Raw genomic sequence first — 20,095 nt, forward strand, 5'->3', positions numbered from 1 at the left:
GTTGTAACCATGCATTTTGTCTTTTTTGGAGAAATTAACATGTTAAATTTTCTGTCTGTTATATTAAATTGGTGCACCATACGTTGTAAATCATCTTCACTTTGAGAGAGTAGTATTGCGTCGTCTGCATAGCAGATTATTTTAAGTTGTTTTTCTCCCATTAGTTTAAATAGGTTCAAAACTACAAAAAAGGTGCAAAATTACCTACCTGAAACGTAACATAAACTTTATGATTACGTACATTAATGCTAAAATGAGCTGTAAAGAAATTTATTCAAAATATTTAAAAAAAAAAGTGGGTCTGCAGGAAACGAAGTTAAGATTCTCCTGTTAGTTGGGGTGGTAGCTCTTTTAGGAATTATTTTAGGTATACAAGGAAAATTATATAAAATCGATAAAAGTTAAGTTGAAACAAAATTTTCTTTTATGAATTTCTGCAAACATATTTCGAATTTTCGTAATAGTCATATATTGCAAGTATGTAGGTATTACGTAATGTACTTATAGGATACTTTTGTAACACGATAGATAGGTACGTAAGTTTTTTCGCCAAAGATAAGATTTAATACTCTAATAATAAAAATAGTGTAGAAATAAGTGATTATGATATCTAATTTAATAGATAGGTAAATATCCAGCAATTAGTGGTGTTTATTTCAGTAGCGGTTAAGAAAATTTCGATATAGTCGATAACTTTTTAGTTGGTGCTATTATTTTCATTTGTGGAACACTTTATGTTATTGTTTTATTAGATTGTATAAGTATATATATTGTTGTAATAAAATAATATATGCAAATAAAGTTAGTTTTATCTAATCCTTGTCATTGAATCCAATTTTGTGATTTTATTTTTCTATTAGGCGTAAGAATAATATCTCAAAAGACTTTCTAATTTTTGTTACAACAGGAAATAAATAATATCAAGAAAACAGTTGATAGATATAATTGCTAGACACCTAAAATGATCAAGCTTCATTTAATCACTCAAATTCAAGTAAGAAGAAAACTAACCTAGACAAAATATCAACTGTCAAGTACACGTTTCTTATAAAACATAAATAAATAAATTTCAAAATTACTGCTTTATCTTAGTTATAGTTATAAAATATGGTTAAACTCAGAAAACAAAGGAAACGGAAGAGATATATGCACAATGTTAATAGAAAGCGACTAAGGAATAAGTTGTTTAAAGAAGAGAATATAGGATGGTAAGTTGTAGTTAATGTTTTGTTAATTGTCCCAACTATTACACAGTTTTTCGACAATTCAAAGAGACTACAATTACTTCATAAATTATTTATGAAGTAATTGTTGAAAAACATCTATCCTAGATTTTTTTTACAGCAGTCATGCAAAATTTGTATAATAAATAGTTGATTTATTGCATGGTATGTCTTGCGTTTATTATATTTCATTTCCTCCTTTTATTTACTCATATATACGTTTAATGTGGTGTATTTTTTTAGTAAGGAAGTAAAACTATCATGGGAATCTAAAAAGTCCATACAAACAAATCTTAAAGAAATGGGATTATCCTATGATCCAAACAAAACAATTAAAATTCCAAAAACCAAGAAACAAATAAAAAGTGTTTTATCTACAGAAGATAACTCGACAATGGAAGACGTAGAAGAGGCATTACCAGCACCTAAATCGCATGTGGTTGAAACATTAGAAGAAGATGCTAAAGCACCAAGAGAAAGGAAATTCAGGTTACCGAAAAATCAAGTAGAGTGGCTGTCTTATTTATTAGAAAAATATGGAAATGATTATAAGGCTATGGAGAAAGATAAAAAGAACTACAACCAAGAAACGTGGAAGCAGTTAAGGAGGAAAATTAAAAGGTTTATGAGTATTCCAGAGCAATTTAATGAGTTTTTAAAAAATTGTAAAGTTCCACCACAACTTGATACTAATTTATCGGATGATGAGTTATAGAATTGTAGATTTTAATAATAAAGTTTGTTAGTACTTTTAATGTAGTTTATTTTTGAACACAGTTATAAATATTAAATATAAAAACGCTGCAAACTTCACACTGGTATATAAAACATCAGTCAGGGGCGGATTTCTTAACCTCAAAAGTAACTGTCAGCTGAAAATAAACAAAAAAGTTGAAGTATTTTCTTTAAATTACTTATAAGTTATAGATAGGAAAAATAACCTTTGTGTTTATTAATTATATCATAAATAAACAAAATGACTTCTATGTTTGATCAGTTCGAACAAGCAGCTATGAATACTAAACACACACTCGATCCAGAACTGGTATGCCTTAATTGGATTGATATTCAATCAAAAATAATTATTGTTATTATTTCAGTGTACAGCAGGTTTTATAAACATGTCTCTTGAACCTGAGCTACCAATTTTTTCCAAAAGCAAGAAGGATTTTTCACCTTCAGAAAAAATAACCCATGTAGCCATTGCTAATAAACATTTGGTGATTTTTATGTCAAATTGTGTGCTTTTTCGTATGAATCTCAATAATCCACAGCAAACATCAGGTAATGTCTTCGAGAATCATACCATAAAACAAATATTACAAAGAGAATGTGTCTTTACCCAATGAATGTTTTTGTTTACTTTAGACTGATATAGTATAATTTCTACTAACTTATTGTAGTAACTAAACAATAAAATATTTCAGAGATCTCACTATCAAAGTATACAACTACCTCTAAGCTTACCAATCTGTTTTTGGATCCAACTGGAAACCATTTACTTTTAACATTCCTTTCCAAAGTTCCTGATGGGGGTCCAGAGTTACTGTATTTATCAAAAAAGCTAGATAAAGTAAGGACTACACCTAAATTTAGAGGCAATGACTTTACAGCTGTAGCTTGGAATCCACTGAATGAATCTGAGAGTACTACTGGACCTATTCTGTTAGGTAAATGTGTTTTATTAACATATATAGATCAATAAAAACAGGGTTTTTTTCAAGGCCTGCTTTAATTACTTTTTTTAACGGCATGTTGTTATAAACGATATAATTTTTTTATTTTTTTTTTGGTTTGTAAACACTTGTCATAATTATCAATAGTTTTGTATCTCAGGTACTTCTAAAGGGTTAATATTTGAAACTGAAATTGCTCTTGAAGGAGACAAATTTTTTGCATCCAGTTTTTCTTCTAGTTTGGAACAATATTGGAGACAGGTAAGTTAATCATAATTTTCATAAGTCAAGTCAAATCAAGTCTCTACAAATTAACAAACTTTTTAACATATTTTTTACAAGCTACCAAATTATTTACCACTGTATGGAAACAAGGATGATGATGGTTTGGTAATATAGTTAATATTTTACTTAATATATGCCTGAAAAAATGATTTATAACATTTAAACTACTACATTATGTTGAACTGATCATATTCATTCTTACATTTTTAAGGTTTTTGACATTGGAAAAGGGCAAAACAACCCCATACAAGGACTAGAATTTTTCAGAATTCCTGGCACTGACAAGTTTGTCATAATTGTAGCCACTCCTTCAAAACTGTATTACTTTTCCAGTTCAGTTAATATTGCTGAAAAGCCAGTATTACAGCAAGTTTTCAACAAATACTTAAATGTGCCTGAAGCTCAGACTTTCATGGAATGCCACAGTGACAAAAAGTTTTCAAAATTGCAATTGTGGTCTGAAAATTTAACCACACCTAATTCTTTTGCGTGGGTAACCAGTGAGGGGATATCTTTTTGCCAGGTAAGTGTAATAAAAATATAGGGAAAAGATTAATTATTTGCTGCCAACTTAACAGATGGTATTTACAGTTATGTCAAAATAATATATCTGAAAGATATTGTTGTTGTTGTTTGTTTGGGTTTATATGACTACGGACACTAAATCCATTCGCCAATCTTACAATTTTTACTCATGTTTTCATTAGTCATTGTTTCTTATACAATCTTATCCTAAATCTATTACTAAGTAGTATTGATCTCTAATACATAGTCTTTTTTTTTGGTAATTTGTTTCTAGTTTTTTTTTCTATTAGGTGCTTTTTAGTTATTTATGTATAAAATAGGTGATGAGGTCCTCAGAGTTCCACAGCAAACTTTTCTGCAGCTATCTACTTAATTCAATAGCTACTTTACTGTGGACTGTCCAAGTTCCTCATTTTTTCTAACAAATTACAAAGAAATACCTACTCTATAATAATATGTACAGTTACAATTTGAGTTTAATATCTAAAACATGTTTATACAATAATCTATATAAAAACTCATTGTTTTCTAATGTTAATAAATAATTTAAATTAATGGGATGGTGGACAGTGGTCAAAGAATACAGAGAATTTAAAAAATTGTTAATCTTATTAGATATAAGACAGCAGTCCAAAATTTTATGTTGTAGGTTACCTATCTGACCACAAGTACATTGTGGACTATCAGCTAGGTTAGGTTAGGTATTTTAAACATATATGATGGTGTAAGACAGTGGTTAAATCTCATTCTGCATATAGTTCTTGTCATATCCTTTGTCAACTCCATTTTAGAAAACCAAGATTTATCCGTAATATAGTTTCTGATTGCTTTGTAATGGTTTCCTGTATTTATATTCTCATTAATATACCTTTCTTTCCATTCTTCCTTAAGCTCTTTGAATATGTCTGATTCTATATCTCTAGACATACAAAGATAATGAGTTAATACTCCTTGTGTCACCGCGTTTTTTGCCAATTCATCTACTATTTCATATCCAATTATTCCACAGTGGCTTTTAATCCATGCCAACTTAACAGTTTTGCCTTGTTGCTGAAGTTCTTTAATTTTATTTATTATATATAGTTCCAATATAATTTATATTAGCTAAATATTTTAGTGCTTCCACTATCGCTATTAATTCAGCTGTGTATATACTCATGATGGAATTGAGTTTAAGAAAGATATTGTATAGGTGTAATATGATAGGTATCACAAAACTTGGATCTAAAAAATTAACAGTTCTAGTTGTTTTTGGTTCAGTAAATGTTATTAAATTTTATCTTTACATCCATTTCAAAAGTATGTTTGGACTCTGTATGAGTAAAACAAGTATTTTTATGTCATTGTCACCAAGTATCAAAATAATTATTTTTAAATGGAAGTCATAATTTGATATTAAACAGTGAAAAGTGAAAATAACAAAAAGTGTTCAAATTCTGTGCATTTTATTGTAGACATATCATGGGTTGAAAAACGGAACTGAAAAATAGTCCAAACATACAATTAAAAATGTTGAAATTATTCAATATCAAAATCCAAAAATTAAAAACAGCTTGTCAATAGTTTAAACATATTCTAAATTATGTCCTATATTTCTTTTATTTACTGTGTAATAAAAAATTTTTGAAGTCAAGCTTCTATACTACCGTTTTACTACACTTTTCTCTATAATAAAAGGCTGAGACGAGCGTCACGGGTAACATCACGAAATAGCTGTTCTTCACATCGATTCACTACTCTTGATCAATTCGTTTCTAGTCTTCATTTATTTATTCTAAGCAGGTTAGATAATGAAAATAACTAACAAAATACAGAATAAATGTCATCCACTTAATAACAATATTGAATAATCTGTTTAAATGTTGATGACACTTCTCATTTTAAAATAATTTCATATAAATACAATTATTATTTTTTTAAACATCTTATTTAGTTTATATAATAATTAAATTTACTATCAAATTAAATTTATTTATATTTTATTATTAATTTAATATTTTGTCTGAATTTGATAGGTCTGACAGAAAAAAAAACAACATATGCTTTGTCAATACAGTAGCAGGTGGCGTTAGGAGCAAACATAATAGTTTATTGAATTATTTTAATATATAATTTGTTTAAAATATAAATAATAAAATTACTTTATTCAATTTTAAAAATATTATTTAAAATTTAAAATTATAAACGTTGTATGACGCTTCGCGCTATTCTACAGTATTGTACTACTTTTTTGATACTACCTCGGTATATAAACCCAGCCACAAACAGTATTTATCTGAGAAAAACCTATATTGTTTGGATTTTGTTCGTGTACCACCTACTTGTAGTTTTTAGATGAAAGAGGTGAGAAGAGAGAGTAGGCAGTAGTTATCACAGGGTAAACAGGAGTATTAAGTCACTTATATGCCATTGTCTTTTAATTAAGGCCTCGAATAATTACTCTGTTTATTCATTTGGGCCTTAGTAGCTATTGTTGAAGGCAGCAAGGCAGTTGGGGGTATTTTTTGATTATTGACTATTTTGGAATTATAAGATGCAAGGAACATATCAAGTGAAATATAAAATTTTGTTATGTCCCAGCCTTTGCTACGCTATTGTTCGACGATTCGAAGCGAGAATTAGCGCTAACTACACAAGTCAATTGGATCCCAAAAGCGGTTCGAAAAGAAACTCAAAAATATATACTGATTTGGTTTATTAGAATTCATTAATTTATTACATAATATCAACTTGCCATGAACAAAAAGAGATAAAATTTTCAGGTTTACCTATTCTAAGTTTTTGTGATGGCTGCGTGAATTGTTTGTTGAAAAAGAAGCATTCAGTTTTCATGAATTTAAGGTGTCAGTTAAATTTTAAATTTCGTGTAGCTGATTGAGAAGCCTTTTTATTGCTCAAAATGCCTAGAAGGCATAGAATTGACCGGGTGTCCCAGCTAAGTGACTCTAAGAGGCGAATTGTCACCTTTCGTAAAACTGGTCTATCGATAAGAGAATTTTCAAGGAAGACCAACAGATCCTTACGCAGTATACTGCACTGTGAACGAGCGTGGACTCAAGAAGGCTGAGGACACTAAGCAAGGGGTTTTGATTCTGCAAACAGATTCAGTAGTACTCGAGCTATCGCGAATCGGTGGTTTTAACAGCATGGAAGGATGGTTGGTATGCGTACGGTATATCGCTGAATACGACAGTTTGGCCTTTTTTCTTATCGCCCATAAACCCATATTGGGTGCTACCTCTCACAGCTGAACATCGGCATGACCGTTTGCTCTGGTGTAGAGAAAGAATTCTTTGGGACAGGGAATTGAATCAGGTGGTCAATAGGGATGAATCCCGCTTCTTTCTGGAGATGAATGATGGTCGAACAAGAGTGAGAAGGCGACGTGGTGAAAGTCGTGACCCACAATTTGACAGAGAGCGGCCCGGTCATCATACCGTGGGAATTATGGTATGGGTTGCTATTGCTTATGGTGGCAGATTACCATTAATTTTCATACGAGGCAATATGGCAGCCCGACGCTATCATCATCCAAAACCCGATTTTTCAGCAAGACAATGCCAGACCGAATGTTGCCAGAGAATCGTTAGCCTTCATGGATCAACATCACATCAACCATTGACCTTGCTGCTACATGTTAGGTCGCATGCTCTTGTAACACCCTCCACAGACTTTAGCAGGTCTTACTTATGATATTGCAGTAACCTGTATTGAGATACTCTAACTGAATATCGACCACCTTATTGGAACGATGCCCAGGCATGTTAATGAGTGTATAAAAACCATGGATACTTTTACTAGTAAGGGACATATGAACATGTATCCTAAAATTATTAAAATCGGATAAATCTTAGGAAGTGTGTACCTTTTTGTCGCTCTTTATAAATATATATATATATATATATATATATATATATATATATATATATATATATATATATATATATATATATATATATACATTTGTGTTTTCAGTGTTAGTATTAAAATACTGTAAACAAATTAAAATAAACATGACAACAATTATTATTATGTGTAATCACAATATAAAAATATTGATATACAAGAATAAAACACCATGCAGAAGTATTTTATTTAAACACTTCAGAAAGAAATTTGCATCCTCTGATAAAAAATTTTTATTGCCCTATATGCTGTTATTTTTTTTAGATTGACCTTGCTATAGACTCCATAAAATCTATTGAATCAAAAACCAACTTGATCCCATACCCAAAAGCACTTTATGATGATTCAACTCCACAAAAATATCCCCTAGCAGTAGCTCTAACCCAGTTTCACATTCTTCTAGCCTATACAGACTCAGTTAAAGGAGTATGTCTTTTCAACCAGGAGGTAGTGTATGAAGACAACTATAACGAGGCATTTGGTAGACTGGTAAATTTGGTGAAAGATGTGAGAACAGGTGATATTTGGGCTATAACAGAAAATTCTGTGTTTAGGTTTAGAGTAACTCGCGAAGAAAGGAATATATGGCAGATATTTTGTAATAATGAAGAGTTCGAATTGGCTAAGAAGTATTCTCGAGGGAACTTGCAATGCTATAATCATGTCTTGATAAAGGAAGCTGATAAGTTGTTTGGGGATCAGAAATATGAGCTCAGTGCTCAAAGATATGCAGAGACTGAGAGTAGCTTGGAGGAGATCTGCCTGAAGTTCATTGAAGCTAACCAGCATAATGCTTTGAAGCTATTTTTGAGGTAAGATACTATTTTTGCTTTCTTTACTTTAATATAACATGAGGAGGAGACACTCTAGTTGTGATATTCCATTTCAGGTGCAAATTGGACACACTAAAACCACAAGATAAGACTCAAATTACTATGATAGTCATTTGGGTCATGGAACTGTATTTGGTAAAACTAGAACAGATGCGTCTAGTAGGGTTAGAACAATCGGCAGCATATGCAGACTTGCAGAAGGAGTTCGATGTATTTTTAGCCTTAGACGAAATCTCAAATTGCATTAAAAACAATAAAGGCACTGTTTATAACCTAATGAGTAGTCACGGAGATAAAAATAACGTCTTAAAACTGACTATACTCAACAAAAACTTTGAACAGGTAAGGTTAGGTTGGGTTAAATTGTTTCAAAATAGATTATGTTAGGTTAGATTATATTTTTACGTTTCTAGTCTAAACTGATTGTTTTAATCAGCTATGGTATTGTCGACGGGTGGGAGACCCGTCGGTTATTATCTGGGGTTTCTGCCGGCTGGTGTATGATCTAGAAAAGACTTGAATGAGAAAGGATGTTTACAGTTTAGATATTAAGCGTCATTATTTATCGTAACAGTATACTACAACAGTCCCATTATTCATAATTGAGGAAGTTCTACAACCAATGGTTACATAGAAACAAAACAGTAATTATAGCTTTGGAGAAGCCTTTTTTATAACACAATTGAACGTGTTGTTTCTATTTTTCTGTTTTGCAGTGTTGTTTTAGAAATGAATCAGTAGTAATACTGAATCGAATGCTCAAAGTAAAGATTTTATGGAGATTTCATAGTACACTCGCGATCATAAAATCCGGGTCACCTTGAAAATTTCAAGTTTCTGGAATATTTTTGCGTCTGATGCAATAATAACCTTTTTTTTTAGGCCAACGTATTTTTTATTTGTCATCAATGTTTGTTATGAAAGAAAAAAAAACGGTTTTTTATTGTTTTTATTGAAAAAGCAGAAAACAAACAAAATTGTTGATAAAACAGGCATACGAAAAAAATGGAAAATACAGAACGTGGTAAAATGTCAGTGAAATTTCAATGACTAATATTGTGTATTGCCTCCACTTGCACTAATGACCTCTTGCAGACGACGGGGCATACTCTCAATTTTTCTCCGGATTACATGGTTGTGGTATGTTATTCCACTTTCTCACTAACAGATCCTTAAGCTCCTGTGCGTTGTTAGGAGGAGATGTTAGGGGTTGAATACGTTTTTTTAAATCGTCCCAGATATATTCGATGGGATTCAGGTCCGGAGACCTAGCTGGCCAGTGGCAACGTGCGTTCGCGCGTTGTTCTGCATAAAAACGACGTTTCCTCCAAGCTTTGCCATGGTATGCATAACATGTTCTTCCAGAATCTCCGTAATGTCCCTTCGTGCAGTTAGGGACCCATTTTCGATGAAGGGTAATTCTGTGCGGAAGTCGGAAGATACACCTCCCCAAGCCATGACCGAGCCTCCACCAAATGGCATTCTTGGAGCAATGCAAGCTTGTGAAAATCATTCACCGGTTCTCCTCCAAACTCTTACACGTCCATCGGATCCAGTTAGGCAGAAACGGGATTCATCTGAGAATAACTCTTTGCTCCAATCGTTAATTCCCAAATGCGCGTATTGTCGAGCAAAAGCTAGTCGTGCAACTCGATGCGCCAAGCGAAGTGGCGGTCCTGTAGCCATTACCCGAGAAGATAGTCCAAAAGAACGGAATCTTCTCCTGACTCTTGCAAAGCTAACATTGCGATTTCGTACTTCCTGTAGACGATTTCGATGCATAATCGCAGTTGAGGTCCGGTTTCGCAAACCTGAAAGACAAGAAAACGGTCATCTCGTACCGTGGACATTCTTTTTCGTCCAGAGCCAGGTCGTCTGGATAGCAAACTCTTCTTCTGAAAGCGTTGAAGCACTCGTTGAACCGTAGAAAGGCTTACGCCAACAGTTCTTGCGACTTGCCGTTGAGTGTAACCGTCTTTCACAAGCGCAACAATTTGTACCGTTTCAACAACAGTCAAGGGTATTTTTGGTGAAAAAATAAACAATAATAAACACTAATGGTGGCCATAATAAACGTTTGTTCGTTGCGTTTGAACAGAAAGTCAAAGCATAAATGAGACATTTAAAACAAGCGGCAGTTACAGGTACCGTTCATTTTGGGAAGTGTGCACTTTTCCGCGAAATCAGCAGTATTGAAATTCTTTGTTGCAAAGGAAAACGCTAAGCCGACAACAATTCTCAGAAACATGCATTAGTTTGTATTTGTGTTATTATTATTTACGATAAAGCTCGTTAAAAATGAAATATTGGTGATTTTCAAGGTGACCCGGATTTTATGATCGCGAGTGTATCTATCACACTATAATAGTGTGATATCTATCATAAAAATTGAGTCTATTATATAGTATAAAATAATGTACTTATTATCATATTAATATATTTTTTGACTGTTTAAAATATTTAATTTTCATGCAGATAATTCAGCAACACATCTTCAAAAACAACTTCCACGACGCTCTGGACGTTCTCAAAAGCCAAAAGAACTACGAGCTTTACTATCAGTTCACCCCAATTTTGATTCAAGAAATACCGAAATACATGATCAAGGTACTGATAGAACAAGGCAGGAAGTTAGTGCCATTGAAACTTTTACCGGCGATGGTTACCTGTAATAGCGAACTACACGCTAGGGAAATCGTTAAATATCTTGAGTTTTGTATTGACAAACTAAAGAATACCGACAAAGCTATCCATAACTTTTTAATTTCGTTGTATGCTAAATACGACTCAGATATGCTGATGAAGTATTTGAATAAATGCGATGCCGAGATGTTGAAATATATGAATACGCAAGGTCAGAAACTCACAATGGTAAGTTAACTTAAGTAATTTTATTTTACTAAAAATATTGTCTATATTATTTGCTTTTAACTGTCTTGCACGTCATCAACGACGTTTCTGATTTGTTATAGTATAACTAACTTCTTAAAAATTAACTATTTGTAATTTTAGATTTTTTAAAATTATTTACGCTTATATTACAACAATTTCCTAATAAAATAAAATTCATAGTAAAAATCTAGTACTCAAAAAATAATAATTTACATTAAATGAATGGCTCAGAGGCAAGGTGCCTAACCCCAAAAATATCTTTTACTGGATTAGGCTTAATTAGTGCTTATTATTTCTGTAAAAATCGTGTGCAGAATCAGCCTAAATTTAATTTTTGTTGGTATGGTGTCCCCATCTATAAACTGGTTTTCGCACTAACCAAATGTCATAGGAAGCTTGCGGCAAAACTGCCTAATAGTCCGGTAAAATAAGGATGCAACCTCGGAATGAAAGATAATAAGCTGAAAATTTGCATACGTCTTTATTTTGATGGTATAAAACTTACCTCAAAAGTCTCATATAATCACGTGTCCGCGACTTAAGATATTAAAGGTCAAAGGTCACGAAAATGAGTTCTCTGCAAATATCTCGTTTCCCTTACACTTTATGACATTTAAGGTGGTAAGAAAAATTGTAGAATGGAAAATTCTCTTCAATTTTTGTCTCAAGTACTTTTATGTACCTTCAACCCTTCTTAAGATAGAGCGCAAAGAGTGGGGGACCGCTTACCTGTGTATACGGTAACGCGAAGTCGGCCAGTAGGATTCAATAAATAATAAGTTATATAGTTAATTATTCACTTAAAATACTATTATTATCATTAAATTTTTATTATTTATTATTTAATAAACTATATTTATTGATATTAATTATAAAATATATATTTTTTATATAATATTTATTTTATTTTTAACAAACATACAATATTAAATGAAATATTTCAAATGAACTTTAATGATATTTTTAACAGCTGTATATACGATAAATTAAGATCAAGTGTAGAATTCAACAATAATCATTTTTATATTTAATTAAATACTGAAAAAATCATATTTATTATTTTTTTAAATTATATATTTATTTATTAATCCAATAATCGATTTATTAAAGTTACAAATATAATATATATTCTTTTATTATGTATGGTTAATATTTTTGTATTAATTTTCCCCTTCATCGTCTTCTTCTTCTTCTTCCTCTGACTGCTCAATATCGGATTCATCATCATCATTCTCGTTTATTAAAGTATCAGAATAAAAATATTCAAGAATATCAGGTGCATATTCACTTTCTTCATTGAAATCATCTGAAGTTGATGAAGCGTTTAGACATGATTGTCCATTACACTGCCCACAAATTAAAGTACATTGCAATCCTGATTTCCTGCATCCGTAGTTAGAACCACAACCTTTCTTGCAATTGCAAAATATTGTATTCAGCAGTTCTTCTGGCGCTGGCGGTAATAATGTTGTTATTGGTTCCAGAAATTCATTTTGCATTACCCAGCCGAATTCTTGGGGTTCTAAATCATTTCCCAACCAAATTTGGGTCTGATAATAGACACGAATGATATGCTGACGAGCTGTTGCACTTGAAGGTCGAAGACTTGATAACTGCACTGGTTTGTTGAGTCTTGTTGATTTGATGAACTGGGTGTATCGAAAAGAGTCTATATCGTCTTCTGATGTTGGAGCATTATACGCTGCTAAGAAAATACGTACTCCATTTTCAAATAATTCTTGCACAGAGCAGTTTTTTTGTTGAAATAGTTGAGGTGACTGATGTAAATGGTGATTTTTTTCGAACATTTTAATAAACGATATTTTACCTTTCCTATAAATCGCAGAAGTCGTATCACATCCACTAAACGCGTGTAAAAATAAGATGTGTTTCTTAGAATGAGGGTATTTATCAAAACTTTTCGATGAATATAATTTTGTCTCCGCATTACCCTTACCAATTTAAAAAAAAAATTCTTGTTGATGTGATTGAGCTCGTCCTATCAAGATAACTAGCAAATCAATATCTTCTCCTACAATGACGGAAGTTTTTCCTACATGTTCAGACTCTGCAATAGCTGTTTCTACAATGAGAACATCAGCATCATCTCTGGCTTGTTTTGTAGTGATATTAACAGCTTTTAATTTGTCGATAAGCATGTCCATAAAGATTTTTTTATTAGATGTGTTCGATAAAAATTGTTCTTAGCTGATAGGCACATTCATTGTTTCATCAAAACGGAGTTCGAAAATAAAATAAATATTATATAAAAAATATATATTTTATAATTAATATCTATAAATATAGTTTATTAAATAATAAATAATAAAAATTTAATGACAATAATAGTATTTTAAGTGAATAATTAACTATATAACTTATTATTTATTGAATCCTACTGGCTGACTTCGCATTACCGTATACACAGGTAAGCGGTCCCCCACTCTTTGCGCTCTATCTTAAGACGGGTTGAAGGTACATAAAAGTACTTTAGACAAAAATTGAAGAGAATTTTCCATTCTACAATTTTTCTTACCACCTTAAATGTCATAAAGTGTAAGGGAAACGAGATATTTGCAGAAAACTCATTTTCGTGACCTTTGACCTTTAATATCTTAAGTCGCGGACACTTGATTATATGAGACTTTTGAGGTAAGTTTCATACCATCAAAATAAAGACGTATGCAAATTTTCAGCTTATTATCTTTCATTCCGAGGTTTGCCCCCTTTTTTGCCTTATTTTACTGGATTATAACCAACAAAAACATGGCATAACTTTCGGATCCGATTTCAGCGATATAGTTAGCAATTATAATCCCAGTTCTTTAAATATCGAGTCTTCAGGTAAGACAATAACAATATTATTAATATTTAAATATAAAACAAGCAAGATAATCCTTAAATACCCATTTATAAAAAAATGTGCCTTAGGCTGTTTTTCCGCAAACTTATTTGTAATATATTTTGTATTGCTTTAGACGAGAATAGTGATGATTCGAGTAAAAAAACTCAATAAATGGGTTGTCGAACACTAAGAATCAAGACAATGATGAACCAGAAGGCAAATCGCACCAACATCCCAGAAAGAGAGTAAGAAATCTAAGAATCATGCAAGGTATAAAAGGAAGATAGCCAGGGAGAAAGGAGAAGAATATGTTACGGAAGAAGGAAAACGTAAAAATTCTAATGCACACGTAGGTGGACCATGTTCGTGCAAAATGAAGTGTCATATGAAAATTTCTAACGAACGAAAGCAAAGCATCTTTAAAAATTACTATTCGCTTAACTGAACAAAAAATGCTTTTATTCAAGGTCAAATAAAAGTAGAAGACAAAAAGAGAACTTATACCCAAAGTAGGTCTAAAACTCGTGTATATACTTTACAGGATGAAAATGGTTGTGACCAAGTGGTATGTAAGAACTTTTTAAAGACACAGTTTCCATTACAGATGGAAAAATTTCATTAGTTTTAGCACGAAAAGAAGAACATGTGACACCTCTTCAAGATGCAAGGGGCAAACATCCCCCCATAATAAAACCATTATTGAAGACGCAGTAGTTATGTGGCTTCATTGAACTGTTCACAGCATACGAATCCCAAAACTCCCGACAAGATAACATAAAAAGGAAATATCTTTCACCAACTTTGAACATGTCGATCATGTATCGAGAGTATAAAAAAATGCACAGAAGACTTAAGAAAACCCCTCTCGCGGTTTATGTTTCGCAAAATTTTTAACTCCAAGTTTAATTTGCATTTTCATTCACCACATAAAGATACTTGTCAAAAGTGTGACAGTCTTAATACTAAAATAAAATCATCTGATACTTCAGAACAGCGTAAACAGGATGCAAAAGTTAAATTGGCATTACGCCAAAGAAAAGCAGAAGCAGTTAAAGAAAACAAAAAGCAAAATATAATCACAGTAAAAAATATCAGTTTTAGTCTTTGATCTTCAGAAAACGCTTCCTACTCCTGAGTTACAGGTATAGTTTATTACAAGAGACAACTGTGGACATATAATTTGGGCATCCATGATGAAGTCACAGAAACAGGACACATGTATGTCTGGCCTGAAAATGTCGCATCCCGAGGAGCTCAAGAGATAGCTTCATGCTTAATAAACCATCTTGAGGCGCACTTACCTGACCCAACCGAATATCTGATTTTGTATAGCGGAAGATTTTTTGTATCTGGATATAGTTTTAATACATGTGATCAAGATTTTGGGTTGATTGAAAAGGAGAGAAAACACCATGTTCGAATTTTTGATCCCGATGATTGGGTTTCCGTAATTCAATCAACCAAAAAAAGAAATCCAAAATTCCAGGTCAAAAGAATGAACTCACTAGAGTTTTTTAGTACCAAGTCCCTTGAGAATAAGATAACAAATAGAAAAGTTACTATAACTGGCAAAAAAGTTGAATGGATTAAAATTCAACAGATAAGGTATCTTAAAAACGAACCAAAAAAAATTTATGTAAAATATACAGCACAGGACATGGGTTTGTTTCATGAGGTTGATTTAAGCAAGAAAACCAAAGGCCGTCCATCATCATCTACTGTAATGCACAACCTAGATGTTCTATATCTAAATGGGAGAGCAATAACAAAATAAAAGAAAAAGGATTTAATGGACTTACTTAAGTTTATTCCGCCTGAGTTCCACAGCTTTTATTCTGGATTGAAAGAAAGTTCCGATGCATAAGATGAGGGCTTAGAAGAAGCAATTATTCATGAAAATTAAAAATACGTACTAGAATAAGTTTTTAGTTAATAAGTTGGAGATTTGTTTTCTTTTTATCTTAATTTTTGTTTTGGACAATTTACTTGTTTTAGTTTTCTTTATGGCAAATGTGCCTAAACATAGCTTAACACACAAATTTCTCTAGGAATATATTTTTTTGGACCGGCAAATGTGCCTATACTTTTTGAACACAGAATTAGAATAATAAAACTTAGGTGAGATTTTTCCTTAAATGTTGTTTTAAGACATTAGCTCTTCCCTAAAAAAAGTGTTTTTTTTTTATCACGAAAATTGTATTTTTTATTTTAAGTTAACTTTGACATGATTTATCACAAAAACTCCACTTTGTGGCTTAGTCACCTTTACCTCTGAGCGACTCAAATATCATTGAAAACAACAGTATGCCCATTGACCTTTAATATATACTGTACAAATGACACTTAGGAACCTTTGATACGAGATTACATGTGTATTTCTATTAATATCACAACATTTTCTGTAAAATAAACAAATCTGAACCACTTACTAAAGCAAAATAACTCGATAGTCATCAAGTACCTCCGAATAAATGAATGAAAGAATCATAAAATGGTAATTTTTCGATTTTGATTCAAATTATGAATACAGTAAACAATGTCATATTGAACTTGTATTATGTTTTGCCTAACTAGTACCGTTTATAGGAATTCAAGTATGTATTAATTTAAGCAACTCTTATTAATAATAAGTGTGTTATGAGTTGCCTACTTCGATGCATAAGTAAGATAATACTACATTTTCCTACAAATAAATGATTTTCAAATAGTACCTATATTGTCGTAAAACTATTTTCTAGTATCCATGCCTATTTTATAATTCGTGATGTTTGTAGGTAAATTTTGACATACACTACGCTTTAAGACTGTGTCACGAACACGATCATAAAAGAGCTTGTGTCCAGTTGTATGGTTTGCTGGGAATGTGGAAAGCTGCTGTCGACTTGGCGCTGACCATCGATGTGGACTTGGCTAAAAAGATGGCTAATATGTCACCCGAAGATGATGTCGAATTGAAGAAGAAGCTTTGGTTAAAAATAGGTATGTATTAAAACAAGTAGGTACATATATAAAAAATGTTTCTAAAACTATTTTCTTGGGCATTTCTAGATTATAGACTATATTGTATAGGAATTAACCATAGTTTTACTTGAAAATAATTATTAGAAATTGTAGAAAAAAAATTTTTTTCTAGTATCTTTATTTTATTTTTAGCTGAATACGTGTTCAAAGACAAAGAAGACGTAGGAGAAATGATCGACTTCTTACAACAGTGCGATCTCATCAAAATAGAAGATATTTTGCCCTTTTTTCCAGATTTTGTTACTATTGACTACTTTAAAGACGCTATTTGTAGTTCCCTCAAGGTAATAATCGGTGTGTAATGAGTACTTTATATTTGAGTTTATGTTTTCGATAGGAATACAACCAGCACATTCAGAACTTGAAGGAGGAAATGGAGGAAGCGACCAAGTCTGCAGAACAGGTTAGAGAAGACATCGAAACGTTTAGAAACCATCGCACGATCATTAATACTACAGATACTTGCGAAGTGTGCAACAAAACGTTGTTAATAAAACCTTTTTACATGTTCCCTTGCCACCATAGGTTCCACAGTGACTGCCTTTTAGCTGAACTGTCACCATTTCTGGGTAGGTTATGTATATAATATTAAAAAACTATTACAGTTATTAGTGTATTTTTTATAATAACACTTGGTTTTCCATGTTATATATATTTAATGTATTTGTCCAGAGGTGTTTTAAATAAAATACCATTTTCTAACCTCCCTATCAACCTTTTATCTATATCACAGAACGCCTACAATCAAACTGTAATATAAGTAGCCTAACCTGCACTACACTAGTTTTAGATTGCCTCTTAATGGATGTGGCCAAAATTTCTTAAATTTTTTTTATTAATACTGGACTTCGAACAACTTTACAAGCGAGTAAACAATACAAACGATACAACCGAGTATTTTGTGCTCATGCAAACTTTTCTTTTGTTTTTAGGTCCAGCAAAAAGATATAGACTAATGGATTTGGATAAGCAGTTGCAATCTTACAATAACCAAATAAATATTGACACTATAAGCACCGGCTCGACCGGATTGTCCGCTAAAGATCAAATCAAGCTAGAAATCGATAATATTTTAGCATCTGAGTGTTTGTATTGTGGGGAGAATATGATCAGAAATATAGATAAGCCGTTTATCGAAGATCACGAATATGAAACGATTATGAAGGAATGGGAATAACGTTTTTATAATTATTTTCTTTATATAGGCACAATATTTATTTATAACTTTATGTGATTTATTTTATGTTAATAAAAATATTGTTCTTAAATGTTGGTTTCATTTAAAATTTAGAAATGAGTCATTTCTATACTTTTCTCTCCCGTTTCTTGGCACTAATAGAAAGATAACAGCTCTACGAACTCAGAATATATTATGACGGATTTGCCTCCAATCAATTATTACTGTAAAATGCAGTTTGTGAATTTTATGTATTTTACATGTAAAACATACTACATTGTACAGCGTTTACTATGAAGTGACAAGCTTTGAGTGCTCCATGTATAAAAAATAATCATTTTGTATAAAAAATGACAGAATTTTAATTATTTGGACACTAAATTTTAAAAAGTTTCATCTTTTTTTTTAAAGATTATATTTAATCTTTGTAATCTGGATCCATTTTTTGGAATTTTTTTTTATTGACATCCCAATTTATTACAATCTGCATTTTTTACAAAGTAAGCATTAAGTAATATTTATGTCGGTTAAACTATTGACATGTGGCAAATATATCCATTAATATGCCGCTCTTTATATTACTCTAAACTATTATTGGTTCTGGGAAAAACATGATTAGCACTAAATTTTTTGTTTGCTAACACTAGATCACTAGGCACTTTACGTTTTAACCTATGCACTGTACGCATCTGCATCAAATTCCCTGCTAGGTGATTTGGGTGTTACCCATCGGTTCTTGTATTTTTTTTATTCGATATGTAATTTCTTCCTTTACATTATTTCTGCATGTAAATGTACGACGTTGTTGGTGATATACCACGGTATATTTAAAATCTTCCTTATTATTTTGGATTGGAACCTTTGTATAAGTTCTATATTAGAATTTGATGTTGTTCTATCACAGTTCTATCCCATAGGTCCATACTGGCTTCAACAGCGCTTTGTAGAGAAGTAATTTATTTTGAGTTGTTAACTGGGTAATAAATAAAAGCAATTAAAAACATAAAAGAAGCCTACATAAACAAAGAGGTAAACAATGTGAACCAAGAAGTTAATACATCCACAGAAACTAAAAAGAATAATCCACAGAATAACGGAAATAAAGAAGGTTTACTTCTAGGAGAACCAACAGAAAAATTAAACAGATGGGCGGAATACTTTGAAGATCTATTAAATACAGACCAACAAGAGGAACTTGGAACAACAAGAGGGAAATGAGAATTGGCAAGAAGATGAAGAACGGACGTGCGAGGAACCAACTTTGAATGAAGTCGAAGAAATAATAAGAGATCTAAAAAATAACAAAAGTTCAGGTAAAAGTGGTATCTAATCTGTGATTTTTAAGGAAGGTGGCGAGGATGATGTGGTGATACTAGCGAGAACAAAAAAATATTTAGAAAAAATTTTTCAGAAATTTTAAGAAGCTAAAAGGTACGGATTAACAATAAACCAAACAAAAACGCAATATATGGAAATGAAAGGAGTGCAATGGAAACATAGCAAGGAAGTAAAGAAGGAAAAATTAAGGGGTAATTAGCCTAGAAAAGAGTAATAATTATTTAAGTAATTATTACATATTCCAGATTGATTAAAGAACAAATAAATTCATAGCTAGTAAGTAACATAGTTAATGTATATATTTTACATTAAACAAAGATTGAAAACTCGACCCAGTTTAAATGTATTACACGAGTCTCAAATATCAGGTCACC

General features: G+C 31.7%; 2 protein-coding genes across 3 annotated transcripts; both read left to right on the plus strand.

The window, feature by feature from the left end:
- The first annotated feature begins 999 nt into the window (after positions 1-999).
- Positions 1,000-1,978, plus strand: LOC140446008 (nucleolar protein 16). Its single transcript, XM_072538495.1, has 2 exons — positions 1,000-1,208; positions 1,467-1,978. The coding sequence occupies exons 1-2, from the start codon at positions 1,108-1,110 to the stop codon at positions 1,936-1,938; spliced, it is 573 nt and encodes a 190-aa protein (XP_072394596.1). The 5' UTR covers positions 1,000-1,107; the 3' UTR covers positions 1,939-1,978.
- A 74-nt stretch (positions 1,979-2,052) lies between these two features.
- dor (vacuolar protein sorting-associated protein 18 dor) lies at positions 2,053-18,474 on the plus strand. 2 transcript variants are annotated; one of them, XM_072538493.1, is made up of 13 exons: positions 2,053-2,268; positions 2,324-2,507; positions 2,651-2,893; positions 3,060-3,160; positions 3,242-3,289; positions 3,396-3,707; positions 7,880-8,427; positions 8,505-8,790; positions 10,924-11,319; positions 16,960-17,164; positions 17,339-17,490; positions 17,544-17,775; positions 18,139-18,474. In XM_072538493.1, exons 1-13 carry the CDS (start codon positions 2,200-2,202, stop codon positions 18,381-18,383), a joined length of 3,021 nt encoding a protein of 1,006 aa, XP_072394594.1. In that variant the 5' UTR covers positions 2,053-2,199; the 3' UTR covers positions 18,384-18,474. The 2 variants fall into 2 exon arrangements, with proteins under 2 accessions (XP_072394594.1, XP_072394595.1); XM_072538494.1 differs by lacking the exon at positions 3,242-3,289 and having other exon boundaries at positions 2,054-2,268.
- The last annotated feature ends 1,621 nt before the right edge of the window (positions 18,475-20,095 follow it).

Source organism: Diabrotica undecimpunctata, chromosome 7 (assembly GCF_040954645.1).
Source record: "Diabrotica undecimpunctata isolate CICGRU chromosome 7, icDiaUnde3, whole genome shotgun sequence".
Lineage (NCBI taxonomy): Eukaryota > Metazoa > Arthropoda > Insecta > Coleoptera > Chrysomelidae > Diabrotica > Diabrotica undecimpunctata.

What these genes read in the sequence shown, in the direction of transcription:
- dor (XM_072538493.1), top strand. Translation starts at nt 2,200, where the DNA reads ATGACTTCTATGTTTGATCAGTTCGAACAAGCAGCTATGAATACTAAA. An exon ending in TACTGGACCTATTCTGTTAG is followed by an intron (nt 2,894 to 3,059) that starts GTAAATGTGTTT and finishes TTTGTATCTCAG; the next exon opens with GTACTTCTAAAGGGTTAATA. An exon ending in GCTTTGAAGCTATTTTTGAG is followed by an intron (nt 8,428 to 8,504) that starts GTAAGATACTAT and finishes ATTCCATTTCAG; the next exon opens with GTGCAAATTGGACACACTAA.
- LOC140446008 (XM_072538495.1), top strand. Translation starts at nt 1,108, where the DNA reads ATGGTTAAACTCAGAAAACAAAGGAAACGGAAGAGATATATGCACAAT. An exon ending in AAAGAAGAGAATATAGGATG is followed by an intron (nt 1,209 to 1,466) that starts GTAAGTTGTAGT and finishes GTATTTTTTTAG; the next exon opens with TAAGGAAGTAAAACTATCAT.